Genomic DNA, 27,660 nt, shown 5'->3' on the forward strand with positions numbered 1-27,660 from the left:
GTCCCTAAGTGATAGCAAAGTCCGCCATTGTATTGGCATAATGTAAAGTAATAAAACATTGGAATACTTTTGTTTTAGCAGGATGTTAGAATTAGAATACATATTTTTCCCATGATCCAAATTTCTGGAGAAAAATTTTAGTATTTTGGGGAACGTCCCCAAAAGCGTCTGTCCTGTATCAGCCATTATAAGTTTTACTGTGAAATTGTTCGTCATAGATATACTATGACGACACACATACATACTTCATACTGAATATGAGGACTTTTGGTTTGGTTATCCCCTGTTCCTGACACTATGCAAATTCTCTTATGCTATTCACTTCTGATATATTACCTAAAACTGATTTTTTTTTATCTAATAATATTATTCAGCCTGTTTAATTGTAGCAGGAGGATTTTTTTTTATCAGCATAATGCTAAATTGAACTTCAATTTCACATTGACAAAACTTTAATTTTCCCAGCTAAATTTTGCTGTCAGCCATTCAAAGAGAACAAACAATAATGAGAAGGATCCCTAGCAGCCTGATCGTCAGCTGTTTCAGGCACACTTGAGAATATTTCCCGGGATAAGTTTAAGAGTGTGTTCCCAGGATATCAGTATCCCTGGAATAGTGAAGATGCAAGCACCTATTGCATAGTGTTCTTTATCCAATAGTAGGATTAACTACTGTCTACGAAGAAAAGGTAGAAAAGGCTATGTCATTTTGAATTAACATTTTGTAAGGCTTTAATAGATTTAAATTAATCTTTTTCTTATAGATTGATCGGTGTTTTTCTGAAAACACGTTGATAAATAAATAAGTCTTCCTACAGCGGATCCAATTCTTTCTCATTGATCTGACAAGTCCCTTGATCGGCAGTTTGTGCTGTGATTGGAAAAGCTTTTTGAGTAATTGACAAAACCCAATTTATACCATTTTAACTCAAATAAAAAAGCAAAAGAACTTTAGTTAAAAAGATCCCCTTTGAATTTAGTTTCATATCATGCAGAATTAACACTTGTATGACAAAAAGTGCACCCGAAAAAATTATATGGAATAGGAGGGGTCAAATGGGTGGCTTTACACAGGAAATTTGACCTATTTGTTCTCTTCTCTAGTCGATTTATGTTCAACTTCTTGGTCAGATGTTCATGTTGTATTGCATCGCAAACATCATCTGTCCATATTCTTTCAAATAACTAAGTTCGCAAAGGAAGAAATTTAGTATTTGCTGGATACTAAATGATATTTTCTGACCACGATTCTAACCCATATCCAGGGTATTGTTAAATATCTGGGGCCTACTCCCTTCCTCTTTACATGCAATTAAATAAAAAAAACAAGCTTTTTTAACTGAAAGTAAGGAGCAACATTAAAACTTAAAACGAACAGAAATTATTCAGTATATGAAAGGGGCTGTCCCCTCCTCAACGCCTCACTCTTTACGCTAAAGTTTTTTATTGTTTTAAAAAATAGAGTTATGAGAAAGAGTCTAACTTTAGCGTAAAGAGCGAGGCGTTAGCTTTTCAAACCGTTGAACCATCCAAGATAACTTATTAATTTACACCAAAATTGATTTGGAAGCTGCTTGCGGTGCTGATGAATTTGATAGTGGACTTTTTGTCTTTGAGACTGTCAGTCGACGCTGAGACTCGCAAAATGGCATTTTGGTATCGAACATACTTAATTAGTTGGCCTGTCCGTAATGATGGTACATTTTTAACGACTGCATAGAACCTTAGGGACGGTTATTACACAAAGCGCAAGTATCAAACAGTTTGGGGTAGCGAAGTGTAAGTAAGGATATACCCGGCTCAATAGTAACCAAAGCTCTAAGACACGGAATTTTGATACCAATAGATATATCAAAAGAATCGGCTTATTATACCGATTTCAAATATATAAGTTTCATTAAGATTTTTGAAAAAAGAAGGAATCACCCCCTAAAAGTCATAGAATCTTAATGAAAGTCACACCATCATATTTAGCGTAACAGAAAACCCTACTGTAGAGTTTTCAAGCTCCTATCTACAAAAAAGTGGAATTTTGTATTTTTTTGCCAAAAGAAATGTCATGGATGCGTGTTTATTTATTTTTTTTCCAGGGGTGATTGTATCAACCCATTGGTCCTAGAATATCGCGAGAGGGCTCGTCTGAACGGAAATTAAAAGTTTTAGTACACTTTTTAAGTGACCAAAAGGATTGGAGGGCAACTAGGCCCCATCTCCCGCCCCTTTCCCTCCAAAATAGTCTGAACAAAATTTTTGAGATAGCCATTTTTTTCATAATAGTTGAAAGGCCCAATAACTATGCCTTTGGATATAAGTTGATTTCTCCCACTGTCCCAGGGTAAAGGTCTTTAAGTTATAAAATTTGCCCATTGTTTACGCATAGTTTTTGTTATTGGGAAACAGGCTTATATTTAAGGGTGCGGGACGAATTTTCTGCTGAGGGTTTTTCCATGGGGAGGGAAGTTTCCAGGGATGAAATTTTCAGGGGAAATTACACACTGGGGGAATTTGCCAGAATGTCTATACAAAATTATTTTTATACGTCTTGCTCTCTCTTTTCCGTCTCAATTTTACGTGTGGATTTGTTAAGGGTAATTGTCCTGGGTAAATTTTCACCGGGATTGAATTGTCTAGAGGGCATTTCCATGGAGAGGGTATTTATTCGTGGAGGTGGGGTCAAATTTCCTGGGACTATTTAAAAAACAATCAGAAATTAAATTAAAAAAAAGTTTTTTTCAACTGATAGTAAGGAGCAACATTAAAATTTAAAACTGACAGGAATTATTACGGATATGAAGGGGATTGCCTCCTCCTCAATGCCTCGCTCCTTACGCTAATGTTCGAATTTTGTCCCAATTCTCTAAGAATGACTCCGAAAACACAAGGGTCGTTTGATTAAAACAATACGAAGCATTTTTAAAAGTACTAAAAAACTTTAGCGTAAAGAGTGAGGCGTTGAGGAGGAGGCAACCTCCTTCATATACGTAACAATTTCTGTTTGTTTTAAGTTTTAATGTTGCGCCTTACTTTCAGTTGAAAAAACTTGTTTTTTTAGTTTTTATCGCCTTTGAGACTGGGAGGCTATATAAATACACTTTTGATATTTATCAGAATTGACCCAACCCAATATATGCTGGTAAGTGATGCAGTATGATGCAATAAGAGAGGAGCTGTCACACCACATTACCCATATTATGGGGTTAGTCCGAAAATTATCCTTAGAATCAAGGAAGATTAGGGGTAAATCCCACCTCTCCTTCTGTATTTATCAATATCAATGAGAGATGGAAGATATAGGCCTAAAAATGTACTTTTTAAGGTTTAAGACATTCCATCCCCTTCCCAAAGATCCACCAACCCTCTTCCCCCGTAGCTTGTGCCCAATTATACAACACTGTGCAGAAATCCTATTAAGGCTCAAATGAATAAACTCAGTTAAAGGATTTATTTTCTATGGTCTGCAAGTATTTAAAAGTCTAAAGCCCCGTTTAAACCTGACAGTAGTAAGCAGATATCCAAAATATAAGGTTAGAGAGAAAAGGTATTCTTTTAAATTATATTAAATAATTGATACTGCCTTTTCTGAATTTATAATGTTTTATTCCATCTTTTTCTTTTTCTTTTTACAAAGAAAAATGTTCTGATTTCCAATTCAAAATCTCTTCTACGGACCTAGCATTCAGATCAAGTCTGTTACGGAAATGACAAACATTTACATAGAAATTGTAGAAGCTCAACATTTCAGTTCTTCGATATATGTAGTAAATTACTCGTCAAAATACGATGGTTTTCTTTTATAATTCTAAATTAAACGATTTTCAAGCATAGTCAACTTTTTGATTAACGATTGCGGATTAACACAGGAGGAAATGCGCATGGGTATTGTCACACACCCTGCAATGTTAGGTGTTAGTGCCTGCTAAATTAGTTAGGATTCAATAGACCTTCTTACGGATATGGTTGGCAGGAGTTTAGTCCTACATATCTTTGACCGATCATGGACACCGAGACAAACTATGCGGCCTTGTGAAATTCATTCAACAGCACCTGGTCAACAACTAGAGCTGGGGTTTCGTGTCCATGATCAGTCAAAGATATGCAAGGGAAGGGATAAAATACTGCCACCCACATCCTAGTTCATTCAATTGCACCTAGTCAAACAGTTCGTGGTAATGAAACTGTAAGTAAGAAGCAACCCGGCTCAATAGTAACCGAAACTCTAAAAAACGGAAGTTTTATACCAGTAGATACATCAAAAGAATCAGATTTTTATGATGATTTTAAAAATATAAGTTTCATCGAGTTTTAGTCTACCCATCAAAAGTTACGTGGCTGAAAAAATTTGCCTGATTTTCGAAAAGACGGGGAAAGACCCCGTAAAAGTTATAGAACTTTAATGAAAATCACACCACCATATTCAGTCTATCAGAGAATCCTACTGCAGAGGTTTCAAGCTCCTATCTACAAAAATGTGGAATTTTGCATTTTTTGCCAGAAGAAAGATCACGGATGCGTGTTTATTTTATTTTATTTTTTGCTTTTTTTTCCCAGGGGTGATCGTATCGACCAAATGGTCCTAGAATATTGTTGGAGGGCTCATTGGAATGGAAATGAAAAGTTTTAGTGCCCTTTTTAATTGAACAAAAAATGGAGGACAACTAGGCCCCCTCCCACGCTCATTTTTTTTCCCAAAGTCACCTGATCAAAATTTTGAGATAGCCATTTTGTTCAGCATGGTCAAAAATATGATAACTATGTCTTTTAGGATGACTTAATCGCCTGAAGTCCCCTGGGGGGGGGCTGAAAGCTATGAACTTTACTTAATGTTAACATATATTATTGGTTATTGGGAAGTATAAAGACGTTTTCAGGGGTGATCTTTCTGGTAGCGGGGGGGGGGGGTTGTGGGTCGGGGGTTATGTGGGAGGATCTTTCCATGAAGAAAGTTTTCATGGGGAAGGGACACTGCTGTGAAGGGGGCGCCGGATTTCCCAGCATTTACCTCGCTCTTTAAGCCAAAGATTTTTTAGTACTTTCATAAGAGCTATTTATTCTAATTAACGGCCTTTGTGATTAAGTGGTCATTTTTAAAGAATTGGAACAAAATTTGACCTTTAGTTTAAAGAGCAAGGTATTAACTAGGGGGCGAACCCTCTAATATACGAATATAGAAGTTCGTTACGTAAGTTAATTCGAAAGATACGTATATTTATTACTAATAAAAATAAAATTAAACGTAAATAAAATTAAACAAGTTTCGAGACAGCCATTTAACCAAATAAAAGTAAAATTAATATTCAAATTTTATTTTAACTATTCATGTACGGTGAGCCAAAATCAAAACCTGCATTAATTCAAAAACCTTCTAATATTAAATAAAAAAACAAGTTTTTTTTAACTGAAATAAGGAACGACGTTAAAACTTAAAACGAACAGATATTATTCCGTATATGAAAGGGGCTGTCCCCTCCTCAACGCCTCACTCTTTACGCTAAAGTTTGACTTTCTCACAACTCTATTTTTTTTTAACAATAAAAAAATTTTGCGTAACAAGCGAGGCGTTTAGGAGGGGGACAGCCCCTTTCATATACGGATTAATTTCTGTTCGTTTTAAGTTTTAACGTCGTTCCTTACTTTCAGTTTAAAAAAAACTTGTTTTTTTATTGAATCAACAACAAGAGCAACAACAAGAGGGATAAACTACTGCCACCCATATCCTAGCTCATTCAACTGCACCTAGTCAGCATCAAGAGCTAGGATGTGAGTGGCATGAGTTTATCCCTTCCCTTGCATATATTTGACCGATCATGGACACGAGACCCAGCTCTAGTTGTTAACCAGGCGCTGTTGCATGATTTTCACCAGTCCGCGTAACAATTAGGCAGAAGGAGAAATGTTGATTGAAACACCACCTTCCTTTCGCATAATTCAGATCAGGTAAACAATGAAAAATAAACAACAACAACAACAACAGAGCAGCTATGAGCTGTTCCAACTAAAACTGGTTGAAATCCAGCGTCCTCTTCTGAGGACTATGCTTTTGACCATGATTTAAATCATCCTTACTTATTCCATATCCCCCAAAGATCTTGAATTAATTTTGAGCTACGGAAACTAAAACAGGACCTTAATTGTTCCTTCAGACTAATGTTGGTTTATATTCAATCCGTCGTTTTGATAGATGCTATGATTTCTAGAATCTATGTGTCATATCCTCCTACAGAGAAAAGAGCCAGCGTGGAAAACAGCTCTCATTATAAAGATGTTTAAAAACGGATATTTAGCTCTTGGTGGTGCGTGATAACAAAAATTCAATCCCCTCACCCAAACCCTATTACCCAGAGAGCTAGAATCGGCATCCAAATTCAAAGAGAATACTAGCTCTTACTTTCCCCAAATTTTATTTCCATTTGGTAACCCGATCTGTCAGATTTTATGAGGGTGAGAATGGAGGAACTCCTTTCCTTCACACAGGTATACTCGAACACGAGCCCCCAAAAGGCAAAACAAGGCCACTTAGTATGGTCTTAATTGCTGCCAAGTTTATTTGAATTCTGACAACCGATTAAAGTTTAATGTCTTTATGAAAAAAAGAAATAGTAATGAATGTCAGAGGCTGCAGCAGTCTTGATCCCTAATTCTTGATCGTCCCCATGTAAGGGAGCAGCTTCGATGGGAAATTTGGCACTTCACTGATATTTATGTGCCTCTAAAGGCACCCTGGACATCAACAAGGAGCCATAATTCATTCGTCTGATCTGGTGTGTAAAAATAACCTCCCATTGAGGCTAAGGCTGTATTTTGAGGAGGATGTGCCTCTAGAAGCACTCAGTACGTAATAAGGAGCCGCCAATCGTTTGTTTTATCTGCTACCATAGCTTTAATCTCCCATTGAGCCTGGAAGGCTATTTGGAGGCTTTACAAATCGCTCTGGTGCCCCTGAGGCTGTTTATCGGCCTAAATTTACGGCAGGGTTCTCGTGATTACGATTGTAGTTCTGTATTTGGAACATAGTCATTATCCATTTTCGTAAAATGGCCATGTCTTCCAAATCCCATGGCCCTTGTGTGGCAAGAATCGTCCTTAAGGAATAATGATGAAAAGTAAGACTTTAGCGTAAAAAGTGAAGGTTGAGGAAGAGGTAGGAGAAATATGGAACAACTTCAGTTCGTTTTAAGTTTTAATGTTGCTCCTTATTTTCAGTTGAAAGAAGCTGTTTTTTTAAATAAATTTACTATTTTTCGAATCTAGCCTGGAAATCCCCCTGCCCCCTTTTGCCCCCTCGTGTAAAATTTCCCTTGGGAAATTCCCTCCAGAAGCTTTCCTCCCAAAGGAAAATTCTCATCGTAGGAAATCTCCTCGCAGGAAATCCCGCTCCCCCCGACCTCCCCAAAAAAATATCCCTGTATTTCCCAATGGAAAATACTATATGTGTGAACAATGGGAAACTTGCGTAACTTGAAACCCTATCTTCAGGAACTATGGGGGGGCATGAGTTGCCCCTAATCTTTTTGGTCACATAAAAGCACAGTATATAAATTATAGGCAGTATGATCTTGCCCTATCTTACCCATTATAAAAACCCGGACCCAGGTCCGAGTGCTCCATACAACTTAGTATAATAAGCGATATTCGGTCTGTCAACGGGTAGAGAGATAAGATTTCCCTTGAAAGTAGAATTTAGCTTAAGCGCCTGAACCCTGAACTTTAAAGAGACTAACTTTAAATTAATTTACGCAAATGCGTCCGTGAAATTCAGCAACTAATCGTGCAATGTTATCATTAGATGTTTTTAGGAATTAAAAGTAGGTTTCGAAGTCTCAGGTTGGTTTCAAAGGCATTTGAGAAAGTTTCTGCCAAAATACGTGTTCCAGGGTAATTGGACCGCTGATGGCAGATCAAATGAGAGGAGCTGTTTGTACGTGCTAATGCAAGAAGAAGTGGGAGGAGCTGCTTGTTCGCACCGAGAATGAAGAGCCAGCAATCATCTGCGGTAAACTTACTGCTATTATCTTTATACTGTGCATAAAAGTGGCACTAGAGTTTTTGATTCCAGTTTGAAGGAGCTCTCTCCTGACCTTCTTGGACCTTAGTTCGATACAATTACTCCTGGGAAAAGGACAAAACAAATAAACATGCATCCGTGGTTTTTGCTATGGCAAAAAAAAATATAATTCCACATTTTTGTAGATAGGACCCTGAAACTCTTCCATAATGTTCTCTGATATGCCAAGTCGAACTGTGCGATTTGGTTTAAGTTCCCTTGACTTTTTGGGGGGTATGAGTTTGTTTTTCCTTTTTTTGAAAATCAAGCAAATTTTCTCAGGATAGCAGCTTTCGATGGGTAGCATTGAACTTAATGCATTTCAAATGGTTCGAAAAATAGGGCTTGGGGGGGATTGGTATTCCCTTTAATATTCAGGGTAATCTCTGTTCGTTTTGTTTTGTAATGTCGCTCGTCTTTTCACTTGAAAGCTGTATTATGTTTTATTTAATATGCACAAGGCGTCATGTTTTACTGTGGATTAATTAAAAAAAAGCTTTTTCCACAAAATACCTAAGTTTTTCAAAGAAAAGTAAAGAACTCCATTAAACTAAAAATGAGCAAAAACCAAATCAAATAATCTACCAAGCGTGAAAATACCACAAATCAGCATAGATAAATAGATGAAACCCAAAAAGAACAGAAATTACAATAAATAATCGAGTCAAACTCAAAACGAGCAGAAATTAAGACGAGTAGGACTCACGACCCCTATGGCATCCCAAGATCAGAACATAATTTGCACTTTACTAAAAAAAATATAAATGTTTTTACTTTTATAACTTTAATAGATCATCTAATATTAACATTTTGATCAATAAATATCAATATATGTATATTAAACTGAAAATGCACATTCATTTGTATTTTTTCAGTATAGTGCAAATTATGTTCTGGTCTTGGGAAGGCATAGGGTTATGAGTCCTACTCATGTTAGTTTCTGCTCGTTTTGAGTTTGACTCGGCTATTTATTGTAATTTCTGTTTGTTTTCGGTTTCATTTAATTTTTGATGGTGATTTGTGGTAATTTCACGCTTGGTAGATTATTTGATTTTATTTTTTCTCATTTTTGATTTAGTGGAGTTCTTTGCTTTTCTTTGAAAAACTTATTTTGTGGAAAAATTTTATTTAATTAATTTCTTTTCGTTTTATATTGACATGGACTTTTCAGGGAAAAAGAAAAGAATAGTTTAGATCTTTTCGTTTTTTTACCACTTTATAGTTTTGCCTGCTATTTGTATGCTGGAGAAAATTTTTCAACAATTTTTAATAGCATACACCCTTTTAAAAATCTGGACAAAAATTTTAGTGTTTAGTTTAGTTTCATACCTCGTCTAGTTGACCTGAAATAGAAAAATTGATACCATTCGCAAAAAAATCTGTTTACTTTCTTTGATAACTTGGATACACTTACGCTATTTTGATTTGGTTAAATTTTAAGAGCAGAAGTAGCCCCGAAAAGTTGAACATAATACCCTCAGTTGTTCTGGGGATACTGCTGGGATACCTTATTGGGAATTAACATTAGCATAGTGCATTTTGATTTAATCTTAAGGCAACATTTAGTTTTTAAACATAATGAGCAAATGGGAGGGTGGGCGTGGGAGGGGGATTAGTTGCCCTCCAATCACTTTCATCTATTGAAAATGGCACTAGCCCTTTCTATTTTCAATCGAATGAGCCCTTTTCGAACTTTCTACGAAAACTCCTTCGATACGAAGTGCCCTGGTCTAAACAAAAAAAAGAAATAATACTTTGTACCCACATCGCTCTTTACTATAAAAATGTCAAGCCTTCCAATCCCTTTCAACTATTAAAAAGGGCGCTAGCCCTTTCAATTTCCAAACGAATGAGTCCTTTTTTAGTTTCTACGTCAATGCTTTCTATAAACACGTTGTATGCCCCCAGGGCATAAATTCCAACCCTTGCCCTTAAGGCATTGAGAGGGTTGTCATCCTCAAAGACCTAATTTCCAGAACTTTCCCCTACGTTGAACAAAACGGCTATCTAAACATTTGGATTGGATGTGTTTGGACAAATGGTGGCGTGAGAGGGACGTTAGTTGCTCTCCAAAAACTTTCAACTATTAAAAAGGCACTAGCCTTCTTCATTTTCAAATCGAATGAGCCCTTTTGAGGTTTCTAAGACAACACTTTCTATAGAAACCTTATACGCTGCAAGGGCATAACTTACAACCCTTACCCTGAGGGCTGGGGGGAGGGGGTTTGTCATCCTCAAAGACCCAATTTGCAGAACTTTCAACTACGTTGAACAAAAGTGCTATCTCAAAATTTTGATTTAATGTGTTTGGAGAAAAGGGTGGGCGTGAGGGGTGGGGGGATTATTTGCCCTCCAATCACTTCCGACTATTAAAAAGGGCACTAGCCCTTTCAGTTTCCAATCGAATGGGCCCTTTTTGGAGTTTCTACGACAACGCTTTCTATAAAAAAACATTATATGCCTCCAGGGCATAGCTTACAACCCTTACCCTGAGGGCTGTGAGGGGGTTGTCATCCTCAAAGACATATATTCCAGAACTTTCAACCACCTTGAACAAAATGGCTATCTCAAAATTTTGATTGGATGGGTTTGGGGAAATGGTGGGCGTGAGAGGGGGATTACTTGCCCTTCAATCCCTTGTGCCTATTAAAAAGGCCACTAGCCCTTTCAATTTTGAATCGAATGAGCCCTTTTTGAAGTTTCTACGACAAGGATTTCTATAAAAAAGACTTATATGCCCCTAGGGCATAACCTACAACTCTCGCCCTGACGGCTGTGGGGGGAGTGTCATCCTCAAAAACATTATCCTATCACGTTCGACTATTAAAAGGGCACTAGCCCTTTAAATTTTCGATCTCATGAGCCCTTTTTGAAGTTTCTAAGAAAACACTTTCTATAAAAACCTTATATGCCCCAAGGGCATAACTTACAACCCTTGCCCTGAGCGGTTTGGGTGGGTTTTCATCCTCAAAGACCTAATTTCAGAACTTTCAACTACATTGAACAAAATTTCTATCTCAAAATTTTGATTGAATGTGTTTGGGGAAATGGTGGGCTTCAAAGGGGAGTTAGTTGCCCTCCAATTACTTCCGACTATTAAAAAGGGAATAACCCTTTCAATTTCCAATCGAATGAGCCCATTTTGAAGTTTCTACGACAACACTTTCTATAAAAACCTTATGTACCCCAGGGCATAACTTAGAACCCTGGCCCTGAGGGCTGTGAGGGGGTTGTCATCCTAAAAGACATAATTTCAAGAACTTTCAACTACGTTGAACAAAATGGCTATATCAAAATTTTTATTGGATGTGTTTGGGGAAATGGTTGGTGCAAGGGGAGGGGCATGAATTACAACCCTTGCCCTGAGGGCTGTGGGGTGAGTCTCATCCTCAAAAACATTATTTCCGTACTTTTTAACTAATTCGAACAAAATGGATGTGTTTTGGGAAATGGTGGGCGTGAGAGGGGGGTTACTTGCCCTCCAATCACTTCCGACTATTAAAAAGGGAACTAGCCCTTTCAATTTTCAATCGAATGAGCCCTTTTTGAAGTTTCTACAAAACACTTTCCATAAAGACCTTATATGCCCCCAGGGCAAAACTTACAACCCTTGCCATGAGGGGTTTGGGTGGTTTGTCATCCTCAAAGACCTAATTTCCATAAATTTCAACTACGTTGAACAAAATGCCTATCTCAAAATTTTTATTGGATTTGTTTGGGGAAGTGGTGGGCGTGAGAGAGGTTTAGTTGCTCTCCAATTACTTTTGACTATTAAAAAGGGCTCTAGCTCTTTCAATTTCCAGTCAAATAAGCTTTTGTTGAAGTTTCTACGAAAACAATTTCTATAAAAACCTTATATGCCCCCAGATAATAACTTAAAACCCTTGCCCTGAGGGCTCTAAGGGGGTTATCATCCTCAAAGACCTAATTTCAAAAAATTCAGCTACGTTGAACAAAATGGATATTTCACAATTTTGATTGCATATGTTTGGGGGAATGGTGGGAGTGAGAGGGGGGTTAGTTGCCCTCCAATTACTTTAAACTATTAAAAAGGGCACTAGCCCTTTCAATTTCCAACTGAATGAGCCCTTTTTGAAGTTTCTACGACTGCGCTTTCGATAAAAACCTTAACTTTCAACTACGTTAAACAAAATGGATATCTCAAAATGGATCTCTTTTGCCCGCAGGGAAAAACTTACAACCCTTGCCCTAAGAGCAGTGGGGGGGAATGTCATCCCCAAGGATATAATTTCCGGACTTTTCAAATACGTTGAACAAAATGCATATCTAAAAATTTTCATTGGGTGTGTTTGGGGAAATGGTGGGCGTGAGAAGGGGGTTAGTTGCCCTCCGACTATTTTCGACTATATAGAACGCCACTAGTCCTTTGAATTTTCACTGGGATTGGACCTTTTGAAAGTTCAGACGAAAACACTTTCTATAAAAGCCTTATGTGCCCCAAGGGCATAGCGCACAGCCCCTGCCACGAGGGATTTGGGTGGTTTATCATCCACCAAGACCTAATTTCCAGAATTTTCAACTACGTTGAACAAAATTGCTATCTAAAAATTTTGATTGGATGTGTTTGGGGAAATGGTGAGCGTGAGAGAGGGTTAGTTGCCCTCCAATCAGCTCAGACTATTAAAAAAGGCACTAGCCCTTTCAATTTTCAATCAAATGAACCCTTTTTTAAATTACTATGATAAAATTTTCTATAAGAACCTAATATGCCCCAGGGCATAGATTAAAACCCATGCCCTGTGGGCTCTGAGGCGATTGTTATCATCGAAGGCCTAATTTTAAGACCTTTCAACTATATTGAACAAAATGGCCATCTCAAAATTTTTATTGGATGGGTTTGGGGAAATGGTGGGCGTGAGAGGGGGGTTAGTTGCCCTCCAATCACTTTCGACTATTGAAAAGAGCACTATCCTCTTCAATTTCCAACTAAATGAGCCTGTTTTGAAGTTTCTACGACAACACTTTCGATAAAAACCTTATATGCCTGCAGGGCAAAAATTACAACCCTTGCCCTGAGGGTTGTGGGGGAAATGTCATCCCCAATGACATAATTTCTGGGTTTTCAACTACGTTGACCAAAATGGCTATCCCAAAATTTTGATTGGATGTGTTTGGGAAAATGGTGGGAACGAGAGGGGGCAAAACTTACAGCCCTTGCCCTGAGGGCTGTGGGGGAAGTCTCATCCTCAAAAGCATTGTTTCCGCACTTTTTAACTAATTCGAACAAAATGGCTATCTCAAAATTTTGATTGGACTTGTTTTGGGAAATGGTGGGCGTGAGAGGGGGGTTACTTACCCTCCAATATCCTTCGACTATTAAAAAGGGCACTAGCCCTTTCAATTTCAATCTAATGAGCCCTTTTTGAAGTTTACACGAAAACACTTTCCATAAAAACCTTATATGCCCCAAGGGCATAACTTACAGCCCTTGCCCTGAAGGGTTTGGGGGGTTTGTCATCCTCAAAGACTTAATTTCTAGAATTTTCAACTATGTTGAACAAAATACCTGTGTCCAAATTTTAATTGGATTTGTTTGGAGAAGTGGTGGGCGTGAGAGAGGTGTAGTTGCTCTCCAATTACTCTGGACTATTAAAAAGGGCACAAACTCTTTCAATTTCCAGTCAAATAAGCTTTTGTTGAAGTTTCTACGACAACGATTTCTATAAAAAATTTATATGCCCCCAGGTAATAACTTAAAACCCTTGCCCTGAGAGCTCTAAAGGGTTTATCATCCTCAAAGAACTAATTTCAAAAACTTTCAACTACATTGAACAAAAAGGCTATCTCAAAATTTTCATTGGATGTGTTTGGGGGACTGGTGGGCGTGAGAGGGGGGCTAGTTGCCCTCCAATTACTTTCAACTATTAAAAAGGGCGCTAGCCCTTTGAATTTCCAATCGAATGAGACCTTTTTAAAGTTTTTACGACAATACTTTCTACAAAAACCTTATATGCCCCCAGGGCATAAATTACAAACCTTGCCCTAAGGGCTGTGTCATCCCCAAAGACCTAGTTCCTAGAACTCTGAACTACGTTGAACAAATTGGCTATCTCAAAATTTTGATTGGATGTGTTTGGGGAAAAGGTGGGCGTGAGAGGAGGGTTAGTTGCCCTCCAATCACTTTCGACTGTTAAAAAGGGCACTAGTCCTAAATATTTCCAATTGAATGAGCCTTTTTCGAAGTTTCTACGACAACGCTTACTATAAAAACCGTATATGCCCCCAAGGCATAACTTTCAACCCTTGCCCTCAGGGCTGTTGGGGAGTGTCCTACTCAAAAAAATAATTTCTATCTGGAAATCAACTACGCTGAACCAAATGGATATTTCAAAATCGTGATTGGATGTGTTTTGGGAAAGGGTGGGCGAAGAAGGGGTGTTAGTTCCCTTCCAATCACTTTCGACTATTAAAAAGGGCACTAGCCATTCTAATTTTCAATCGAATGAGCCCTTTTCGAAGCTTCTACGACAACTCATTCGATACGAAGTGCCCTGGTATGGAAAAATAAATAATACATTGTGCCAACATCGTTTTTTACTTAGGCAGCGTCCTTTACTATTGCGTCCTGGCTAAGTGGACGTGCGCTGGGTTGAGAATTCTTTGTCCAAGGGGCAAAAGTTCAATCCCTGGCGTGGCCAGTTTTTCGGGTTTGGGACGCGGGTCAGTTGTGTGACTCTGTAAGCTTAGCCAGAGTCGACCCAGCTCTAAATGGGTACCTGGAGAAATCTGGGGAAGGTAAGCAGGAAGGGTGTGCGAAAGCACAGGATGGCTGGCCCCCAGCCCCCCATTGCACTTCCTGACTGAAGGGTCACGAAACGGAGATCAGCACTGCCAGTTTGGACCTTTAAGGGTCTAGTTCCTTCATACTTACTTACTACTACTACTATTGCGCTGCCTATGAAAAACAGAAATGAAAACTATAGCGTTTATCAATAAAATAATATTTAAGAAAACACCACAAATTATATCGACGGTCAAAAATGCTAACTAGGCATGTTTGTAGGCCAAAATTTTTTTGAAACATATTAATAACTTTTTGAAAGACATTGTGATACCTATTGCGTATCCCCTTGATTACACTACCCTGCGTGAGGATTTAGCTTCCTTGGTTGTAGGCATGGTCTGAAAATATTATATATGCTGAGGATAACATGCCCGTTGATTTACAAAAATTAATTAAATTTAGACAACTTTAAACTATTGTGAATGAACGATTAAAAATTTTAGAACTATCCCTAAACGTTTACCATTTACTTCAAAAGAATTTTTCCTGTTTTCCCACACATTCAAAACCCTATAATGCCCACGTTTGCTATATAAGTTGTTTCAAGTTTTGCTTGAAAGATTCCTCTTAGTCTTCCACACTTCCAGAAGGCATCATTTTGACAGTTCCTCGAAGTGAAAAGTCACATAGCAGAAGATCGTTTTTCCCTGAGCAGAATATAATTATTTTTATTGATCAGTTCATTTATTGAAGGGATTTTGCTCAGCAATATGTTTCTTTATAAGTAAAAGCAATTATCCTGCAACTTTTTACAGCAGAGGTGCAGCTTCCAGATCTCTGTTACCAGATAATGACAATCGACAATTCAGGTTTGCTTCAATTAGCTCATTCAACGATTAAACTTTTCTACTGTAAAGTTACTACAATCAGATTATTGTTTACCATATTTTTTGAATAATTACACTTTGACTACAATTGCGTTGAGTTACATTTCAATTAAAATAAGCAGAAAAAATTAAATACAAGGCGTGCAAAATATTAAAGTTTGAAATTCTCCAGGAAAAGATGTCTTTCACCAGATCTAGAGGATTCGCATATTTCTGCTAAATTTAGTAGAAAATAATGCATATTGCACATTGCTTGAACTAGAACTACACAAGTACTTTTATCCAGCATGATTGGAGGCGCAAAATAGGGCAATATAGCCCACTGAAACCATCACATTCAGCAATAAAGTAGGTAGGTTTCTTCTTCTCATATTGTATAATGTACTGTCTGATCATTATTATACAAGTAAAAATAAATGGACACAAAGGACTAAAAAGCATAGCAATGAATGATAATGCTGTGCATTAATTGACCTTCTTTTAGAGGGACTAAATTTTAAACCACAATTATCTAATCAAACAAGGTTAAAAAAGGAGAAAAGAACAGATTTTTATTTTATTCAACGAGAAAAGATATTTATAGCTTAGCTTCTATATCTGAAAGCATTCAAAATTGCTATCATTGAAAGGTAAGCAGCGTGGAGGTAGGTTTTCGATGAAAAGAATCATCTATTATTTAGAGTAAGGTACAAACAATTACAAATAAGTATACAAACAATTTCAGGACTGAGATAATATAAATTTATAATATATATTAATAATATATAATATATTTTACAATATATTTGTAAATTATAAATTTAAAGGTCTTCTAAATCTTTCTCGTCATATACCTATGAGGTCACGACTTTCAGAAAGATAGTTGGTTTTACTTGTAAGTGAGGTTTAAGGGAGGGAGTGCGATAAAAAGGATATGATGCTACGTTTTTGAAATCAAAAAAGGGGGAAAAACAATCAACATCACAAATCACATAACTCATGAAGCAAAAGCTTGTACAGAATCCTATTATTTAATTGGCACTAATCTAACATTAGGCAGTAAACAATGTTATCTCTTCCCTTTTCATTTCCCTCATCCTAAGCTCCAAAAATAAACCCAATCTAACCAACCAATAAAGAAGCCCAATACACAAAAATCTCATCCCTCTTGTCAAATAGCCATTCAAGCTTCCTCAGTTAAAACTCCTCTAACTTCACTTTTTGACACACCTAAATATTCACCCTCACACACAACAAATGACCTCTCATAATCTTTTTCTCTCACCCTCAGTAATTATCTAAACATAAACATTTCAACAAGGCATAAAACCACTTCACCATAAGTTTTAGTTCATCTCCAATGTTATTCCATATTTCAGGTTCAATTTGACAGATAGAAAATGAAGATCGCTTCATCGCTCCATTTGGTTTCCTTAATCTAGTAGGTTTCCGTTTACCATACCCAAGTGAGCTAATATTGGAATGAGTTGAAAAAGAATACAAAAAAGTGCCAATTTTAAACTTAAACATAATTCAATTCATATAAAATTTAACCATCACATACAAAAGGTAAAACAGGTTTACCTCTGTTTTCGTCTCTTGCAGATTCTCACAATGTTTGCCACACATTATTTGTATATTTTTATTCTGGTAAATAGGCAAAAAAACAATTATGAACATAAAGTAGATCGCCACGCATTCACACAATAAATTATATAATGATATGGCACTAGGAAAAATATGGCACCATTAAAACAGCTGGCTGAAAAATAGACTTCAATCTACGCATCATACAAATATTCCTTGGTAATTTAAAACCAATTAATCCGATATGGTGAGTAAAAGATGAAATTTATCAATAAATACTCCAAGGTACTGTAATTATTTTTTTAAAGGCTATCACTACACAGTCCCATTGAATTTTTTTTTCGAGGGGGGGGGGGGGTAGTGGTTCAACAATCATCCCTAATTAAGAATTTTGTCTGTTTATGATTCAATAAAAAAAATTTTTACTCTCATGCATTTTTCAGTCCTGGCAACACAATTCTTTGTGATGTTATTATGTCCTTTTCTGTTCTATTAATTGTAGTTAATTGATTGTCACACTCAAAACTAGGCGATTTGCCTACTCTTTGCATTCACAACCCTACGGAGAATCATCCAGACCCTTATTAGTTACATGAAGGTGATTTATAGACACAAGAAATAACAAATGGACAACACAGGTCCTTGTGGAGCACCACAATTATCCTTTCCAGTTTTCATTTTTTACAATTCAAAGTTTCACATACTGCATACGAGTTGATCGAAACGAGGCAATTATTTTAAAGAAGCTTAAGGACCTATTAAAGGATATATTATCAAACTTCCTCTATATAAATCTTCAGAGAACATAAACAAATCACTTTGAAGAGGAGAGGAAAAAAAATTGTCTGAAGATGAGATAGCAGGATCACCTTGTAGATATCTAATGGAGATACCTTCATAAATGTGTATATAACCCGTTTGGTACAACAAATGAATTTTTAACTCGATAAGGTAGCTACTGCAGTGCTTCCATTTCTACTATATTTTAGAGTAGACAACTTTATTTTGAATGTTTCTCCTCTAATATTTATAGACTTACTTAGTAATTCATTTCTACTTTAAATTTGGATTTTCCACTTTTTTCTTTGCCGAGCCTATGGAGTTTTGTTACGGAAATATGAATTTGGGATACAACGGTGGGATTTCAGCAAAATCAATTGACAAACGTTCTTGTTTTAATCGGACTTGGATAGACTCACGAAATTTGAAACAAAATAACCAACGGGGAAGGACTGAAGTTTTGATTTTTGGAACTGGGTGGCATCCATCAAGATACCGAGTGGAGTGCTAAAGTTCACTTTCATTCTTCACGTCATTCGGTTTATTTCTGGACTTCCCTGCTCAAATGTCGTTGTGGAAAGACTTTTCAGCGTTCTGAAAACAGTAAAAAATGAAAATAGGAATGCGCTCAAAAACGTAACATTTGCGACGATTTCTGTCAAGTATGGGATGAAGCGTAAAGGCCCCTACGTTGGCCGAAACTTTAAAGAAAAAATGAAGTCTGTGCAATGCGATGCGACTGCGTCCGAATGCGTATTTTTTTAGGCATTGGGAAAGACAATGGGGGTTGCGACGACAACCGTGACTCGAGGTATTAATCTTAGTATTTGGTGGTTTCTCTTAAATCTTTTGATTTGGTAATTCTCATTAAATTCTTCTGAATAGAAATTAAAGTGCGTCTACATTCGACATTTTCTGGAAAACTGGGAGGCACATAGCAGTCTACAATACTTACAATCGAATAATTCAAAAGACCAAAATGCAGGCGCTGTCCTTAAATCAAGCTTTAAGGGATTCATTTTGCTACAATACTTTGCCTCAAATTAAAACTCAATATAAAAAAAGTCAAACAAAAATAATCAGTGGAAAAGCGACCGGTTGGTTATCATTCATGCCAAACATTCGTACCAATTCAAATAAAAACGAGGGCGTCGTAAAAGTAGTGATAGAGATGGACAAAATAGTGGCGAAAAAAGACAAATGAGTAAAATACATCAGACAGGTCTAGAGTCTCGGATCTGAATATGGAATATTCAAATCAAAGCCAAACGAAACCAGTCGATAAATATGAAGTAATGCTTCAAACGTCAAAAGAAGACTTTTTGGTAGACGTAAAAGGTCTTGAGTTGCAAAATAAGTCGTCCTAACAAATGCTATTAAAAGTCAGCCTAATAATTCTTAACTTGTAACTTGGGGAAAAGTCAGAAAATAGGGAAACTTTAAGGGATTTTCCACCAGCCATTTAGGGATTGAAAAAATTTGAAGTGAAACACTGGTAATACAGCGTAAGAATCAATTTTGTTAACATTTCTGTTCAACTAGTAAGCACGATAACATACTTACTTCCGGATAGTGTCCGACTATAATTCTACTCTTTTTTTGTAATTAAATACTTTATTTTCAAATCAGTGGAATGGAAGCACTGAGCCACTGGGAAAGAAATTTGCAACTTAATTTTTCTGAATTTTAAAATACTGTTAAAATTTAAGGTTTTATGCATTAAAGTTTAAATTTAAAATACGATAAATAAAAGTTTAAATAGAGATAAAATCCTTTTAATAGACAGTGATGATGATAACAGATATAGAAATTCACAAAAATACCAGATATTTCGGTCACATATACAGTGACCGTCATCAGTAGTAGTGACCGTCATGTTTTACTGCTGATGACGGTCACTGTATATGTGACCGAAATATCTGGTATTTTTGTGAATTTCTATATCTGTTATCATCATCACTGTCTATTAAAAGGATTTTATCCCTATTTGAACTTTTATTTATCGTCATGGAAAGGCAGTGTGGTCTCCAAAATTATCTACGTTAAATTTAAAATAACGTTTTATTTAAAGTCTTATGAATAATTAACCTGAATTTTACGCTTGGTTCTAAAATATCAGTGACTTTACTTCAATTTAACCTAATGAAGAAAAGTAATTTGTATTAATGATTTTTAGTTAAATTAGTTAATTATTCATAACATTATTATCGATCATAACGTTATTCCTCATGTATACGTCAGACGCTTAAGCAAAATCACTTCATCATTTTTCCCCGTTGGTGAATTTAACGTTGTTGCTGTATCAAATTTTTGAGCTAAGAAAAAAAGAAAAAAATGCAGAACCTGATTGGTTCTTGTGTACGAAATGTCCTTGTGTACGAAATGTCTGGCCAGTAGAAAGAACGAAAAATTTATAAGTCGCAGCATTTTTACATGTAGGCTCTCTATTTCACCAAGCCTTTACTATATAGTAATTTATTCTGGAATATTTTCAACTTTAACCTAATGTTGCAAGAGACCAGAATTTACACTTAAGAGAAAAACCTAAAAGAAAATCACTTAGGAATAGGGCTATAAGAAAAGAATATAATTAAAAATAGTTAAATATCCCCTCAATTTGCAGAATGCTGACACTGTGACACCAAGGTAGAAGAAGGATCCAAAATGATTGCACAACCATCATGGCTTTTATGGTGCAGCTTGTGCTATTTTCTCATATGGTAAGTAAGTTTACTTAAAGTTTATGTTTAAAATTTTTTGGTTTGAAAGCATTAAATTAATTAATAGGGTTGGATTTGGATGTCTTCTTTTACTAAAAAAAGAAAAAAAAAAGAAAAATAATTGGTTCAAACACAAAGAGGGATTTTACAACTCCAAAAAGTGCTGAAAAATAGGTATTTAAGAAAGCATGGTCTTTCCATGCTTTCCATGCTGGAGAATTTTAAGGCTTTATTACATTACTATTAATTTTCTTTACTGAGATATGAAAATATCTACTCCTTTAGCTGATTAATAAAAAAAAATCTACAAAAGCAAATTTTTTAAAGAAAAGTAAAGGCCTTCATTAAACTAAAAAAACAAAACAAAAATAAAGCCAATTATTAATTTAAACTTAAAACAAACATATGTCACTATCAATTAATAACTGAAACCTAAAACGAACAGGAATTAGAATAAACAATAAAAACAAATGAAAAGGAAAAGATCAAGAGCACAGTCAAGAGCAGGGCTAACGCTCCCTAAGCCTGTAAAGCCTTGTAAAGAACAGAACGTCATTTGCGCTTTACAAAAATAATTATCAATTTCGATCTGTGCTTTTTTATTGAATAAAAAACAAGTTTTATCAGCTGAAAGTAAGGAGCAACATTAAAGCTCAAAACGAGAAGGAAATCATGTTTACGGAATTTACCTTTTCCCTGTTACCTTTCTGTTTACGGAATTATTTGTGTTCGTTTTGGGGTTTAATGTTGGTCCTTATTTTCCGTTGAAAAAACTCGTTTTTTTATTTAATCTTCCAAACAATACTGGGAAATCTGGCTCACCCTCCATGACAGGCCCTTAGGGGAAACTCCTCCGTTGAAAGCTCGTCCCTCGTAAACTGGACCACTCCCCGTAAAATTCCCTCTGGATAATTGCGTACTCGCTGAAAATTCCCCATCCCCTCCATAAATTTTTTGTGCCCCTCCCTAGCATACTTTTATTTCAAAAAAGCTTTAAAATCTAATCGCTATTCCGATCACTCCGGAGATTCACCCTTCACTGGAATAGTTTCCCCTGAGATCCACAGCCGCTGAAAATTTCCATCGGACAATTCCTCCTTAACATTTTCACATGCAAAATTGGATTGGCAAAGAAAAAGTAAGACAGATGAAAAGAATTTCGTACAGGAATTCGGTCAAATCTCCCCAGTATAAGACTTTCCCTGGAAATTTCACCCCCGGAAATTACCCCCCCCGCACACACAGAAAATTCTACCCATGAAAACCGTTCCCAAGTACAAAACACCCCCCCCCCCCGAAAATGTCTGTATACTTCCCAATAACAAATACTATTCGCAAACAATGAGCAAGTTTCATAACTTACAGCCCTTTTCCGGTGGGCTATGGGGGGTCATGTTACCCCTAAGGGCATAGTTATTCGTCCGATCAGGATTTTGGTCGAACGAATTTGGGGAAAAAGTGGTGTTGGAGGGGGACTAGTCACCCTCCAATTTTCTCGGTCACTTAAAAAGGGGACTAAAACTTTTAATTTCCGTTCCAATGCAACCAGTCCCAATCTTCTAGGACCATTAGTTTGATATGATCACCCCTGGGGAAAAAACAAAAAAACAAAAAGAAGGAATAAAATAACAAATAAACATGCATCCTTGATCTTTCTTCGGGCAAAAAAAAATGAAAAATTTCATATTTTTGTATCTAAGAGCATGAAACTTCTACAGTAGGGTTCTCTGATATGCTGAATCTGATGGTGGGATTTTTATTAATATTCCTCGGATTTTAAGGGATGTTTCTTCCGTTTTTCGAAAATCGTGCAAATTGTCTCATGCTCGTAGCTTTTAAGGGGTAACACTGAACTTTATAAATCTTATATATTTGGAATCAGCATAATAAGCCAATGCTTTTGATGTATCTACTGATATCAAAATTTCGTTTTTTTTACAGTTTCGTTTACTCTTGAACCGAGTCGCTCCTTACTTACAGCTCGTCACCACGAACTGTTTGATCTGTTGCAATAGCAAAAACAAAAAAAAAAAATAAATAAAAAGAAAGAAGGAAAATCACCATAATAACCAAGAATACCGGAAATTACAGATGAATGTGGGTTTAAAGTTCAATATATATTAACATTCATTCCTAAAAGTCTCAGGAATATTGGATTTATTAAAAATATAAATAAAAACGCTTAAAGTGTATTTTGTTTTCAATAAAGCGCAAATGACATTCTGGTCTTCCAAAGAAATAGGGGCCGTTAGCTTCAATGTTTCAACTTAGGCTAGTACCCTTAGCCGTTACTGAGATATTGCAGATATGGTCTGTTTTTCAAGTGGTGTCTTTTGACTTAGTTCAAAATCCCCAATAACATGCCCTGGAAATTCCAAAGAAATAACCTAAGCTGTTCCTGAGATATTGAACAAACACCTTTTTGGAGAATATGAATAAATATAGCATCATTTGACGTAGTTCTATATCCCCCTAAACACCCCCTGAAGGTTTCAACTTAATAACTTTATCTGTTCCTGACCTATCTGCAGACCTTCTCTGTTGACAACCTGGATCACTTGGATGCACATAGTTTCTTTTAATTTAGTTCTACATATCTTGCAATTTTCCACTTAATATCCTTAGCTATTTCTGCGATATTGCAAATACGCCGTTTTGAAAGTATTTATGCATTTAGTGTCTTTTGATTTAGTTTTAAATCCCCCCCAGCGTGGTCTCAAAGTTACAACTTAACATACTTAACCATTCTTGAGATATTGTAGATATACCCTTTTGACAACCTAGATGCAAATAGTGTCTTTTGGTTAGTTCAACATTCCCCTCAACATTTTTTTAAAGTTTCATCTTAATATCCTTAACTATTTTGGAGACCCGGAATCCAAACTACCCATTTTTCCAATAACAAAACCTTTGGGTAAACAATGGGTAATTTACACCTCTTGCTTCAAGGCTGTGGGGGTTCATGTCTTCCCCGGATATATAGTTATTCGACTTTTTGACTGTTTTGAATAAAATGGCTATCTTAAAATTTTGATCGGATTTCTTTCAGAAAAAGTGCTAAAGAGTACAAGAGGGGGGCCCTCCGATCACACCTGACTCTTAAAAAAGGCACTAGAACTTTAACTTTCCGGTCGAATAAGCCCCTCTCCAAAGTCTCTTGGATAAGTCCATCCATAGAAATTCGCCTGGTGAAAAAAACAACAACAACACAAAAGAGATAATACTTTGAAGCTATACCGCTCTTTACTTAGTGATTGCACCCTATGGTGCTGCCTATGATAATAAAACTTTTCTTGTGGGTGTAACTCTTAATGGGTTATTACTAACCTAAACTCCCTGGTCAGACCGAATCTGTATCTGGAACCTCTAATTAGAACACAAGGATTGTTCTATTTTTTTTTGCAGAAGACAGATCAGGGATGCGTGTTTATTTGTTTGCCTATGTATTTATTTTTTGTTATTCCCAGTGGTGATTGTATCAAGCCAGTGGTTCTAGAATATTGGAAGAGGGCTCATTCAATAAAAGCTCTAAGGCCCTTTTAAAGTGACTAAAAAAATAGGGGGAGAGGGGAAAATATCCCCTACGGCCCTTTTCCTTCCAGTGACATCCGATAAAAATTAAAAGATATCTATTTGGTTTAACATAGTTTAAAGGTCCTTAAATATACTTCTGGGGGGGGGGATGACACGACCCCCAAGGCCCACGGGGAAAGGACAGTAATTTAGTCGATTTGTCCATTGTTTACAAATGGTATTAGTTATTGGAAAGCTAGGCCGTTTCCCGGGAGGAGGGTTACCGGGTTTGGACTCCCCCCTCCGAAATTTTTTTCCGACTCGTAAAAAATTGCAAAGAAGTATATAAATTTTTTATGTGTTTCTAAATTTCCTTATATAACCTTCCCCCCCTCAAACAAAAATGCACCCCAGACAAAAATCCTGGATACAGCCTTTTTGGGAAATATAGCGAAATTTTTCGGTGGGAATTTTCCGAAGTTTTCACGCGAAGAATTTTGCATGGGGAGGTAAGTTTCCTCAGGGAATTTTCACGGACAGGGGAGGGAGACCTAGCGGTTGAATTTGAAAAACGATCAGAAATAAAGTAAAATACAAGTTTTTTCAACTAAATGTAAGGAGAAACATTAAAACCTAAAACGAATAGAAATTATACTGTATATAACGGGGACTGCTCCAGTCTCAATTCTTTGCTCTTTCTGCCAAAGTTTGACTCTTGTTGCAATTCTTTAAGAACGACTCCTGAAACACAAGAGCCGTTGAATTTGGATGACAAGTATTTCTGAAGAACTTTAAGACTTTAGCGTAAAGAGTGAGGGATTTAGGAGGGGACAGCCACTCTCATGTACACAATAATTTCTGTTCCTTTTAAGTTTTAATGCTGCTCTTTACCTTCAGTTGAAAAAATATTTTTTTTAGTTGGATCGTACTAAGACACATGATTAAAAACCAAAACCCAGCAAAATGTGTATATTTCTCTTGACACTTTCTTTTTAAGGAGTATTTTTGACACTTTTAATCTAGTAGCCACTTTCTATGAAAGAAACTAGTTTCATGAACATCGTAAAACATAATTTCTCCAGCTTGGAAACAGTAAGAACTCAGTAACAGTCCCTTTTTGTTTTCGAAAGGAATTTCCTTTGTTTCTCCAGGTATATTTTCAGGATATAAACGTCTTTATAAATAATGGTGGAAAAGAGAAGAAGCAAAAAAGTGTCTTAGAGCAGCTTTCTCTTCTTTGTGGAAACAACCAGGAACTACGTTTTGTCCAATTAATGGTGTCGAAAGAATAACTTTCCTCACATATCAGGTTACTCAGGTGATGCGCACCACGTTAAGAGTTAAAGACAATCTGACTTATTTTCGCGTAAATATGGCGTGATAGGAGGAGCTGAAATGAAAGGGTAAATAAAAGCTCCAATCCCTACTGCAAAAACTTGAAAATTTCTTGTTTATGACAAATAAGGATAAAGAGTTAAAAAAAAATTCTCAGTGATAATTTAGGATTTATAATTGTAAGTGCTGAGTACGACAGAAACTGAATTTGACAGGGTTTAATGTGTGAGCTACTACTACTGCTAACAACTCACTGCAGCACCATGTCACCTGAGTTCAACACAGACAGACACACTCCTCCTCCATTCCAATATATTCAAAGACTCCATCTTTACACCCTCCCAAGAAGTTTTCATTTCCATTAAATCTTTCCTTACGACATCCTCCCACCCTATTCTAGGACGACCTAATTGTTGTTTGGCCCTTGAAAGTTGGCCGACAAGGACTATCTTTGGCTATCTGTCATCCTTCATCAGCAGAATATGTCCTAGCCATCTCAATCTTTCTCTCATTATAACCCTAAAAATCGAGATTGAACCATATTTTTCGTAAAGCTTACTGCTTGAGATACGGTCACTCAGTCGGGTACCCAAAACAATTTGTAGGCAATTTCTATGGAAAACATCTAACAAATCCTCTTCCCTCTTTTGGAGCATCCACACTTCGGAATTTTACTTGACCACTGTCATCGCAGTAGCTTCCAATATTCTAATCTTGATTCCCATACTTATCTTTTTTAAACTGTGAAAAACCAACCACGGCCTTGGCTATTCTACTTTTAACATTTTCACAGCACACACCGTCTTTACTAATAATACTACGTAGGTGAAGTGTCCACTTGATCGATCTTTTCGTTGCCTAACATCACCTTTTCACCTTCACTTATTCCTAGTCTTAGTGACTTAGTATTCTTAACATTAAATTTTATAACTATTCTTGCACCCTGAATTCTCAAAACCTCTAAAATTCATTCATTTTGCTGCATCTCATCTAGGATGCTTAAATTATCAGCAACGTCTAAGTCTAGGAGAGTTTTATTCTCCCAATTGACTCCGTGTTCAACCATTGGCTTTGTTGTGCTCCTTAGGACAGAGTCCCTCAAATGATCCATATAAATGGGGATAGGTCGTAAACCTGCTTTACCCCTGATATAAAGTGAAACATGCCACTAACCTCATTTTCTACCCGGGGCTGTGTGAATAATTACAGGAATGTCATTCTCGCACATAGCACTAATCACTTTGATGTATGGATTTGGTATACCATAGAAAGATAAAACCTTTGCTAAAGCTTTTCTATCAGCTGAATCACACGCTTGCTCATAACCTATACAACTGAGGATTAAAGGTGTTTGATGACTCAGGCACATCTCAATTATTAATCTAAGAATGGATATTTGGTCGACGCATCCTCTCTCCCTCCTAAAACACACTGTTCTTCTCTTAAAGCTTTATCTACATTATCTCGAAGTCTAGAAGTGAGATCATAGTATGTAATATCCTTCCTACTGAATTTGCAAACAGATCCTGAAATGTGAAAAATATTTATGATGTGAGAATATTTTTTTAGCGAAATATTCTGTTTACGCACGAAAATAAATAAAAGCTATAATTAACTACTAAAATACTAAAATATTGAACCGCAATTACCATTTTGTTTTCATGCTTGTTTTGATAGGGAATAAACTACAGAAGACTTATTAAAGCCCGGCTTCGAGAAATTTTAGCTAAATAGAAAGTAAAATTCTTAGAAAATCATAACTTAAAAACAGTTGTATTTGATTGTCGCAAAAAGTCATAAGGGATCCACTTATAGTTCCATATTGGCATAAAGACTACCCCTGCCCACGCTTAAATTGAATCTGCGTATTGAATGAGAATATTTACCAAACATATGTGGCGTCGTCAATTTACTCTAAATTTGGAATTCTTAATTCTCACTAAAATTGGGCCTTCGATACCCAGGCCAGTGCTCCTCGGGATTTAAAATCGGTGTAATAGTCTATTAGTTTAGGGACTCAAAAGTACATTAAGTCGGAATAGCAGCTTATTAATACCGGAACCCAAAGAAATCA

At 36.5% G+C, this 27,660-nt stretch overlaps 1 protein-coding gene across 1 annotated transcript in view; it reads left to right on the plus strand.

The window, feature by feature from the left end:
- The first annotated feature begins 574 nt into the window (after positions 1 to 574).
- LOC148948913 (glutamate-gated chloride channel-like) overlaps positions 575 to 27,660 on the plus strand; it is a 129,691-nt gene continuing 102,605 nt past the window's right edge. The window contains exons 1-2 of the mRNA XM_089095051.1: positions 575 to 688; positions 20,642 to 20,738. Coding sequence (XP_088951177.1) covers positions 20,683 to 20,738 — 56 coding nt within the window. The 5' untranslated portion in view covers positions 575 to 688; positions 20,642 to 20,682. The remainder of the gene's footprint in view (positions 689 to 20,641; positions 20,739 to 27,660) is intronic.

Source organism: Artemia sp. Qi Xiang Cuo, chromosome 9, assembly GCF_049724085.1.
Source record: "Artemia sp. Qi Xiang Cuo chromosome 9, ASM4972408v1, whole genome shotgun sequence".
Classification (NCBI taxonomy): Eukaryota; Metazoa; Arthropoda; class Branchiopoda; order Anostraca; family Artemiidae; genus Artemia; species Artemia sp. Qi Xiang Cuo.